The sequence below is a fragment of the Petaurus breviceps genome, unplaced genomic scaffold, assembly GCF_028583685.1.
Source record: "Petaurus breviceps papuanus isolate PSGF00001 unplaced genomic scaffold, PetGlider_PUasm1.0 176, whole genome shotgun sequence".
Taxonomy (NCBI): domain Eukaryota; kingdom Metazoa; phylum Chordata; class Mammalia; order Diprotodontia; family Petauridae; genus Petaurus; species Petaurus breviceps.
This window is the reverse complement of record NW_027185771.1, coordinates 2793309-2804107: the sequence shown is the minus strand read 5'-3', so window position 1 is coordinate 2804107 and position 10799 is coordinate 2793309. Positions and strand designations below refer to the sequence as shown.

Genomic DNA, 10799 nt, shown 5'->3' with positions numbered 1-10799 from the left:
TACTACAGAGTGTACTGATCTGCTGGTAGCAACGGTGATTTGAGGGTTGTTTCCTGTTCTGCTTTGCTATCTCACAGGGTGGCTCTGAAACCTTACCTACCTCTGACAGGAAGAGAATATTCACAGGACTAATTACTACACTGGGTTCAGGGAAGATAATTGGGCATCTTCATTCAGATGTTCAAATCGTAGGCTATAAGGACATTTAAATTCTGAGTCTCTGAGCAAAGCTTATCAAAGCCTCCCCACCCCTAGCCAACTCCCCTTTTTTCTTCATGTACGGTGCCCAGCAGCGTCCTCTTTTTAGATCTCCAAATATTTCTAGAGTTATTTGGTTGTTATGATCACAGTTTCGATGTCATGTCGTGCGATGTTTTTGGGGGGGGGGAGGAGACAAAAACCAAAACAAATCTGAGGTTAGCAAAATGAACCATTAAATAAATGGACACAAATGCATTAGAAATCTTAAAAAGCGACCTTAAAAACCAATCTGTAGCAACTTAAAAAAAAATCAGCATTAGACACCATGTTCAAATTATTTCCCAATATGCACACACTCTGTGCCTTCTTTAAGTCAATTGATGCATTTCATGAAACATTTTAACAACTTTGTGAACAATTTCTCAGTATTATTTTAGATTCAGGAAAATCTGAGGCGAAGGTTTGCATTTATTTGACAACAGAAAGCTTTGTCTCTGAAACATACAGCCAAGAACTAACATTAAATTTGTTTTGATCCATTCTTGACTAGCCTACCTGTTACCAAGGGTGATAAATAGAATTTGTTAAAAGCAACAGTTGTTAAAGCAACTGGTAGCTTGGCTTAGCAGTGTTTGGGGGGGGGAGGGGGGAGGAGAGGAAGAGGGGGAGAGACAGGAGGGGGAGGGAGAGAGAGGAAGAGGAGATAGAAGGAAGGAGAGACAGAAGAGGAGATAAGAGACAGAGAGATCAACAGACAAAGACTATGGGACTCTGGGCAAGTCAACTAACCTTTAGGCAACTTTCTAAGGTACTAAATTGTGGAAAAGGTGCAGACTTGCTTTGCCAGTGAAATCACTGGCCCAGTCCCTATCCTAACTGCACTTTAGCTTTCTCTCGTTAAAAATGGCCTGAATCAGCCAGGTAGGCTGAATCATCATTCCGTTTTAAAACCGCCTTTGTGTCTACTATAAACTAACACCAGATTCCTCCCCCTCCTTTTCTACTCCTCTCATTCCGACCCTTCCATTTCCCACTCAAGCCTCAAATGCACACAGCGCACTTTAAAATGCCCTTCTTCCCCCCAGCCCCCAGGATTTTGCACCTCCTGATTTAGACGGTGAACTTAAAAAGCCACTTTGGGGCTACAGACCCTCTTGGCAGGATTACCCCCAGCCCCCAGCGCTGGCCTGGGGGCTGGGTAGGCCCTTTCAACCACCTAGAGCTCGGCTGCTACAGGTCAGTGCAGATACCTTTTCCCTCTCCCAGGGCCCCAAGGCGTTGACAAGTCCCCAGGCACCCCCCGCTCCCCCGATCCTCCCCCCGGCTCTCGGCCCTTTCCCAGATCGCGAACAGCCCGGACAGCGGCAGGAAACAGATTGTTGATGCTGTTCCCTTCGGCGCCGGCCCTCCCCCCGCCCGCCGCTGCGGCTCTTCCCCAGCCGCTCGGCTCTCCGCCCCCCGCTCCGGGGGCCTCAGGCGCCTGCGCGGAGTCGCGCCGGGGGCGGGGCCCGGATTCCTGTCAGCGGCGGCGGCGGCGGCGGCGGCAGCGGAGCCCGTCAGTTTTCGCCGAGGAGAAGCTCGAGCCGGAGCGCCGTAGCCTTGGGCCCGTCCCTCGCCGCCGGCCCTCGCGCCTCTCCCCGTCGCAGCTTGGCCCTAGCGGGCCCGGTTGAGTTCCGGCCTCCGTGCCCAGTGGGGGCTGCCTGGCGGCGGCCGCCCTAGCCCTCGCCTCCGCCTCCCTCTTCTGCCCCCGGCCTCCTCCGTGGCTCGCCGCCCCCGGCCCGGTGCCCGAGCTCCCGGACAGGAGGTGCCGCCGCCCCCGCCGCTCACCCCCCCGCCCTCGGGCCGGGCCGGGTCGAGCTGCGATGCCCTCGGACTTCATCTCATTGCTCAGCGCCGACCTAGACCTGGAGTCGCCCAAGTCCCTGTACTCGAGAGGTGAGTCACCCGGGCGGGGGGCAGCAGCCGGGGTGGCGTGGGGCACGGCCCGCGAGCCGGACTGGGGGCCCCAACCGGGATGGCGTGGGGGCGGGGGGAGAGCACGGCGGAGGAGCCAGGATGGAGTGCGGGGACGGCCAAGGGGCCAGGATGGCGTAGGGTGATGATCAGGGAGACTGGACGGTATCTGGGGGACGCCCAGGGAGCCGGGATGGCGTGGGGGGACGGCCAGGGAGCTAGGATGGCATGGGGGGACCGCCAGGGGGCCGGGATGACGTGGGGGGATGGCCGGGAGACTGGACGGTCTGTGGGGAACGGCCAGGGAGCCGGGATGGCATGGGAGCGGGGGTGGCACGGCCAGAGAGCTTGGATGGCACGAGGTGGGGAGTCATAACCAGGGAGCCTGGGTGGCATGGGAGCTGGGGGACACGGCCAGGGAGCTTGGGTGGCAAGGGGCGGGGGGGGCGAGAGGAGGGAGATTTGGTCAACGAGTCGGGCCCTGGGGGCATCAGCTAGGATGGCATAGGGCCGGGGGGGCACGGCCGGTGACTGAGTAAGGCATAGAGTGGGGCGGGGGGAGGGACACGGCCGGCGAGCCAGTCTCGGGGTTAGTGAGAAGACGGGCAGCGTGCCAGGATGGTATGAAGGCTGGGGGAGTGGTGGTGTCAAGGCCCGCGATCCAGGCCCAGGGGATGGGGGCGGGGGGCGCCGGGCACCAGCCGGGATGGCATAGAGGCGGGGGTGGGGTAGAACGACACGACCAGCGAGCCAGGGCCGCGGAGTGCGGTGTTGGGGGCCCGCTGGGTACCGGCAGGGATGGCATCGGGGCGGGGGACACACGGGGACGGATGGGGGCCATGGAGATTGTGTAGGGAGGCGTGGGACCTCCTCCTCCTCGCCCCCTCCCCGCGCTGCCCCCTCGCAGGCTCCCTGGGGCCGCCCGTGCTCCCTGAGCCCCTGGATGCCGCCTGCCCGCCGCTGCCGCTTTCGTCTCGTCTCGTCTCGTCTCTGCGGCATTAATCGCTTTAAGGATCTTCCCTCCCCTTTCTCGTCGCCACCATTCCGCCTCCCCTGCTCTCCCTCTCCTTTCCGCTGCTCTTCCCCTGCGGCCGTCGGGCCCGGGCCTCCCTGCTTGCTCGGGGATTACTCATCGCATCCCCTCTCCTGGCAGGGCCATGTCGCTGGGGTCGGTCAGTGGCTGCTGTTTCTGCCAGGGCCCGACCCAGGAAAGTTGCCCCGCCGGGCCCAAGCGAGCTGGGTGTTGTGGCGTCGTCCCTGGTTCTGGGCATAGAGAGGGGCCGGCTCTTTCCCCCTTCCAGCTTTTAGTCGGTCGGCTCTCGGCTACTTTCCCTCACAGGTCCCCAGCGTCAGCCCTGGCCTAATCTCCTCCTTAGCTATTCTGGGACAGCCCCCTTAGACCAGGAGCCTTTCCTTCTCCGTCATTTAGCCGAGGAGAGGCCCAAATTTTCATCTGCCTGTCTCAGAAGCAGTCTCTGGTCACGAAGTGATTATGCCTTCCCTGCTTTCACATAGCGGTCGGTTTCCTCTATGGACACATCTTATTACTCTGGCCTGTCTTCAGGGTACCAACGTAGACAGACTCCCCCAGTCCTTGGAGAAGCATAATTTTTTTTTGCCATCTGCAAAAGGTGGCATTAGAAAGGCCCAAACCAAACTCTCTTGACTAAGGCCTCTAGGGAATTCCCGGGAGTTGAAGTATTAGCAACCGAGCTTGATGTCCGGTGAGGTTAAATTCCTATACTGGACACCACAAGAATGTGTCAGAACAGGTTCCCTGTGCAAGGGGCATCACACCAAAATTCTCCCACTATAATATTAACCATCTCTTAGGCCATTCTTAAAGGGAGAAGAGGATCACCTTTAAAAAAATTCTTTTCTAATGTAAATTGTCTTCTTTAGAGTTTTGATTGGACTTAAAAACAGCTTAGAATGGTTAAACTATTTTACTTCATTTTCACCGAAGGAATAAAAGCAATTGAGATTTTCTAAATTTTTATTGATTGATATAAAAATTTTAATTCGAGCTGAATAAAAGATTTTGGTCTCTGATAAGTTAGTTAAATGGAGTTTGCTCCTGAGTTTGTACACAGAACCCAACTTAGTAACTGTAACCATTGTCTGTTACTCTGGTGACTATAATTGGCTGCTACTATCATGTTGAATGTAAGATGGCTTTTAGGCAACAGTACCTGAAGTTGTATGGAAATGTTGGAGTTTATGTATCAAAAAGTAGAACACAATAAAAAAAAGTGATAGTTATTAAGAGAACTATGTTCTATAGGAAGTAATAAAATGAACAAGTATTGGAGTAGTAATAAGAGGAATATTTTTCACAAAAATAGGCTTTATTACTTAAAGGTTATTTCAAATTACAGAAGAGTGGTATATTAGCACTGGTATTATGTATAGCATAGAATTTTATTCAGCATGAAAATAATGCCTTTTGTATTTTTTAGATCCTCTCAAATCACTCTCACAACAGAATTTTCCTAGAGCTGAGCTATTAGAAGGTCAGCACAGTACCATTTTAAAGAATATTGTGTCAGTATGTGTAAGTTTTCCTTAAAATGGGGAAAGAAAAGTGTAATATAAGAAAGTTTGAAATTCTGCAAACTCGCACAATGTACTTTTTTTATTAGAGCAAATGATCCTTCTTTTGGAAGGATATTGCAATGGACTTAATTACTGGGTGTGGTATCAGTAGTGGACCTTCATAGTCTCAGATTTGACTATCAGTGACTTGAGAAGACCTGAAAAACATAATGGAATCACTTAAAATTTTATTTTTGGTATCTTTTGGGACGCTCGGGTTTAAAATTTGTGCTCTTTCAATAAAATTTATCAACTTATGCTTTTTATGACTTAATAACACCACTCTGATTTCATAACAAATAGGAAATTTAAAGTAGGAAATAAAAATGTGGGATAGTAGTTGATGAAGTTAATTCTTTTTAGGTGGCTCATTCATATGGACTAAAAATAGACTTGTTTTATGGAGTCCTTTTTACTTTTGGCATTTAGTATTTTATATATTTGAAGTGCTTTACTCGTTCGAAAAAAACTTTATCACATTCATTTTGAGGATAAGCAAGTTGTATATAATATATTTGTAGTTTCATGTGCAATCATTCTACTATGTTATAGAAATTCTTGTTTTATTTCATAAATTAAAATTTAAAAAAGAATAAGGAGGATCAAATAAGCAAGTATAAAGTTATTACTTGAGATAGGATTTTTACAAAGGGTTTGAGGGAGTTACACTAATGTATTAAAATTATATATATGTAGAATAATTTAGAAACTTGAATGTTGACTTTAGTTGGTTAGTATGTTGAGATTTTAATGCTAAGTCTAGGTAAAATAATCTATTGTGCTGCTCTCTAGGACAGTGACTAGTTTGAGGGAGGTTATTATTCACTTTCTCTGGATTATAAGTAGTATGTGATGAATGATTTGTCTGTAATTTGTCCTATTGACAATCCAGAAGATAACTCTTTGAAAATAATTTCAGTATGAATTTAATCTTGTTATTTTATTATTTTTAGCATTAAGTTATTTTAACAGTAACCTGTATTATAGAAAAAAGTTCTCATATGAGCACTTATGTTTTTCTTTTACAAAAAAATATATTAAGTGTATAAAGTATTACTGATATTTTGCAAGTTTAAGTGAGCTTTTAGAAGTATTTCTTCTAATAGGTGAGCTTTGACCCTCATTCTGTTTCATTTGTGATCATTTTATTGAAGTTTTTTCTAGTTGTGTAAGTGTGTATTTCTATGACAACAAATCAGTGTCATAACCTTAGAGGTTGTAATCAGAGTTCAAGTATGAAAAAAATCAGGATTTAACTTTGAAAAGTTGATAGGAAAAGAGAAATAGCAAAATAATTAATATATGCATATAGGAATAGGGACTAGACTGGTGTTTGTTTTACTATAGGAAAATCTTAGATGAGGAGTCTACAGAAGCAGACTGGCTATGATCTTTACTATGGATAATAGTCTTAGAGAACTGCTTGGAGAGTATTGAGGACCGATATTTATATGTTGTGCTAGTGGAACATGACCCCAGATTTTTCAGGCTCCAAGGCTGGCACGATATCCACTGGGCCACACTGTGTATATTTATTTAAAGCTAAATTCTTTCCTATCATTTGGGGATACTACTGAATTTTTGAAGGTATAAGCAAGTTTTATTGTTTTTTATATGTTCTTATGTAAAAATAAATGTTTATGCAATGATATTTCAATTTAATTAAGAAAAGATTTATTAATTCTTCCTAGTGTGCAGGGCACTGTAGTAGGTTTTCTTAACCCTTAAAGTGTATTTTCACACTGATAGAACTTAATATGTGAAATGAACATAGGCATGTCTTTTTCTTTGTTTTAATAAAGGGTATTAATAGAAACTAACTTTCTTTTGTGGTTGGCTATTTAATTTACACATGCTTATTCATTATATTAATTTTAAATATCAATTATTTTTAGAAAACAAACTCATTTATAACAGGCACTCTGACACTTATAATGTAGGAACCCTCTTTTATGATTCTTTGTCATTAAGATAGGTCTTATAATCATTAAGTTTCTATAGGAATTTGATTTTACCTCTTAGATGAAGCTAATTAATTTGTGGAATGATATAAAGAGGCAAAAGAGTATTAGGGAAAGAGAAGTGTCCGTGAAGCCAGGAATACTTAGTTTCAAGTTTGGCATCTGACATCTTAGTTGGTTGACCCTTCACAAGCCTAAGTGCTCTAGGCAACTGAGTCTTGAGTTGTAGAGAAGGTGTCACCTTGCATTGGTGAGAGAGATTTTCTTCATATGGATGCTCCTTATATTAATGAAGTCACAGGTTCAGTTCATATTCCCTGTGTTACAAATGTGGGTGCCCTTTTTGTTCATCAACCATTGTAGCATAATGGTAATTCTCCATTCTACTTTTTCTTGCTTCTGTCCCTGAGTCCAAATCTAACATAAGAGAATTCACTTTTGTGTTTTTTTTGATTGTAGGACAGGAACTATCTTTTGCCATTTTTCTTGTATCCTGAGCACTTACCTGGCACATAGTAGGCCTTTAATGTTTATTGATTGATTGTGTTAGTACCTTTTTCTTGTATAAAATTTCAGACTATGAGTTTTTCTTTATATAAGACTATAAGAGCTTTTTCTTTTAACTATTACTTTCACTTATTTCTATTTTATGTATTCTTAATTTGTATATGCAGTTCATTAAGGCTAAACACACACAAGATCTGTTTTACTCCCCTTCTTCCTCCCATTTGACCTAGAAAGTATAGATCAGTTAGTAAACATTTATTAGGTGCCCACTATGTACCAGGTACCATGCCAAGTGCTGGATAGATAAAGAAGGGTATAAAAGGCAGTATCTGCTCTCCAGAAGTTCACAGTCTAATGGGGGAGACATCATGCAAATAACTGTATAAGCTATGGACAGCCATAAATAGGGAATAATCAACAGAAGGCCCTAGATTTAAAAAGACTCTAGAAAGGTTTCCTGTAGAAGGTGGGATTTTAGCTGGGATTTGAAGGAAGCCAGAAAATGGAAGATGAGGAAAGAGAATTGGAGGCAAAGGACCTTTCTCTCTTTTTTCTTTTTTAAAGCAGTTGGGGTTAAGTAACTTGCTTAAGGTTACACGGCCAGTTTTTTTTTGTGGGGGTGTTAAGTATCTGAGGCCTGAACCAATCTCGGGTCCTCCCGACTCCCCGGTGGGCGTTTTTACTCACTGTGCCACCTAGCTGCCCCTAGGACCTTTCTCTTAGAAGAAGAAACGTCAGTATCTAATTTTGACCCATTAAAGCCCTAAAATTCCATGTTGTTTTTCTAGGCAAGAAAAACTCTACATTTAGGATCTATATGAAATTTAGGAATAGTTATGTGCATACTATTATATAATAGTAATTTAGCTTTTATATAGCATTTTAAAGTTTTCAAGGTGCTTTACATATATCATCTCATTTAAACTTCATAAATTTGTCAGGTGTATGGACTATGGATATAATTATTATTCCCATTTTAAAGATCTGGAAGATGAGGTTAAGTCGCTTGCTTATAGCCACACAGATAGTATAAAAGGTGGTTATATTCAAGTCGTGCTGATTTTCAAGTTTAGTACTTTGTCTACCACCTCTCCATATAATAATTGAAAGCTTGGCCTTCAGAATGTGGGATTCAAGTTCCAAGTAAGCTCCTACAATCTTTTTTTTATGGAGCATTTCTCCACCCCTCTCATCCCAAATATGGTTGATACTAAGTATGGATATCTTTAGGGAAAGGACTTTGGAGTTATAGCTGGCTTGGAGATGTTTTAAAACATATGTGCCAGTCAATATAGTTTGAACTGGTCCAAGTGACTTTGCTACTTCTTGATCATAGATACTTACTACTATTTTTTTTTCTGTTATCAATAAACCAAGATTACATAAGCATCTGCCTGTGGCAAATATTTTATAGTTATTTGTTACCATGGACCCAAATGAAAACCATTTTTAAAAAGTTATATTCCTCTATATATTAGAGCTATATTCCTGGATTTACAGTTGTCCTCAATTTTTTTGGCCTATGGTACTAAGGTAGTTATGTTCTTACCCAGTATACAGTGAGTTCTATTTTGAGATTTTACTAGAAAGATTTTATGGTAAATATTTTAAGAATGAAATAACTTATCATAGCTATTATAAATGCCAATTATTACCAAAGTTTAGTTTTAGTGATAACCCATTCTAGTTTCTGATTTCCAGGGATCTGCCCCATGTCTTTCCTTGATTTTCTACCTCCTGGTTTTGTCTTTCCCCAGGCTTTTATCAGGCTATAAGTGTTGACATTAGAATTACTATGTCAGGTGCAGGGAATGTCTGGTTCTTGATCTATTTCCAGTTTCCCTTCTTGGTGCCATGCTTGTGTTCCTCATGAAAAAGAAAAGAGAAGAATTTAAAAAATGCCTTTAAATTATTAATTGCATTATAGTTTACATTTAAAATAATAAGTAAAGAAATAAAAGGTGTAAATTAACCCTCAAGTTTTAATGAGTGATCAACCTAATTGTTTTCCCAAAGCATTGAGAATTCTTTACCAAATTCTCAAGTAAAATTGTTACATTTTATAATTGTTGCTGAGGGTTTTTTTTTTTTTTCTGATTTGGTCTTGTTTCTAGAATTATGCAGTTTATTTAAAAGGATTCTTTTCTTTCTTTCTCTTTTTTTTGAAGTCACAAAAAACCATTTATTTTTAATTTAGGTGATCTGTAAACAGTAGTACCTACTGGGGAGGGCCATGGCCTGAAGAGGTATAGTGAGTGGACAGTTTCTTAAATGAATGAAAGCTCTCCCTACCTTCAGGTATCTCTGTCATCAGCCACTGAAATTGAATAGGGAAAAATGGGAAATGTTACAAAAAAGCAGGATTCTTATATTCATGTATTTTCTCCTTGTTGTTATCTTAGAAAATTACGATGAAAATTTAAAACACTTAAACAATTATGTGGCAAGAGTCAGTAGCCATCCTTTCCCTCCCTGAAAATTATAAGCATGCACTTCAATGGAAAGTTAGAAATTTTCTTCCTAATTTAGCAACAGCTACTAACAAAAATATAAACTGATCTTATGGCAACTAGGGATATCTTTTCTTGGGTTTTTGAACTAAGGCATGTTACTTTAGACAATTACTTTTATTTGTTCTTATTTCCTAAGGTGACTCAGGGGATATGGCAGTGAACTTATAATGAGAAATACTTGAGTTCAAATGGTGCCTCAAATGCTTTAGTTAACTAGCTCTGTGACTGGGAAAATCACTTAATCTCTCAGCTTCACTTTCCTAATTTGTATGTAAAATGGGAATAATAAAGGCATATGCTTCTTAGAGTTGTTGTGAGATCACATGGGATAACATGTAAATGGCTTTGTAAACCTTAAAGTATGATTTAAACGACACCTACTATTATCCAAAGGATGATTTAGGGATTTGTTTTTACTCTGACTAACTAGTTGATGGTAAATAGTTATTTTGAATGTTATCACTTGCTTCCTGTGTCCTTTTACCAGAACATTTCAAATTTAGTCATTGATTTTTGAGATGCTGGATAAGAAGAGTTTGTAATACTGGGAATACTTTGCTGGTTTATCTTATCTTTAAAAAATAAACTTGATTATGATTTTAGAAAATCCTAAAATGGTAGAACTGTGTAAGAATTACTTGATAAAGAAAAATAATTATGTTAATTGACTCTTGCAATAAGATTTCCAGGAAGCTTAAAAAAATTTTTTGGGTGGCTGTTTTATAGTCCGGTGAAGATGCTAGATTATAGATGTATAGGTTCATCTGGATTTATTCTGACAGCAGTTTTGGTATATAGCCTTGAATGAAAAAAAAATGAATTTATTTCATTAGTAAAAATTACTCCCCCTCACATCCCCCCGTACTTTTAGTACATCAAACTTCAGTCTTTGTATTGTCTTGCCTGTGGCAAAATTTTTTCCTCGTGGAAATGGTTAGCAATTTTTTGTTGTTCTTTTAAAAAAACAACCTATCCTCATTGTCAGGCCACTACGATTTACACACTTGCAACATAAAGTTTTATACAGAGTTAAAATACAGGTACTAGAGCAGAATCTATTATATTCAGC

General features: G+C 41.9%; 1 protein-coding gene across 1 annotated transcript in view; it reads left to right on the top strand.

The window, feature by feature from the left end:
• Nucleotides 1–1737: 1737 nt before the first annotated feature.
• Nucleotides 1738–10799, top strand: part of NFAT5 (nuclear factor of activated T cells 5) — a 155564-nt gene continuing 146502 nt past the window's right edge. Inside the window, exon 1 of the mRNA XM_069085459.1 lies at nucleotides 1738–2136. Within this exon, the coding sequence (XP_068941560.1) occupies nucleotides 2064–2136 (73 nt within the window). The 5' untranslated portion in view covers nucleotides 1738–2063. The remainder of the gene's footprint in view (nucleotides 2137–10799) is intronic.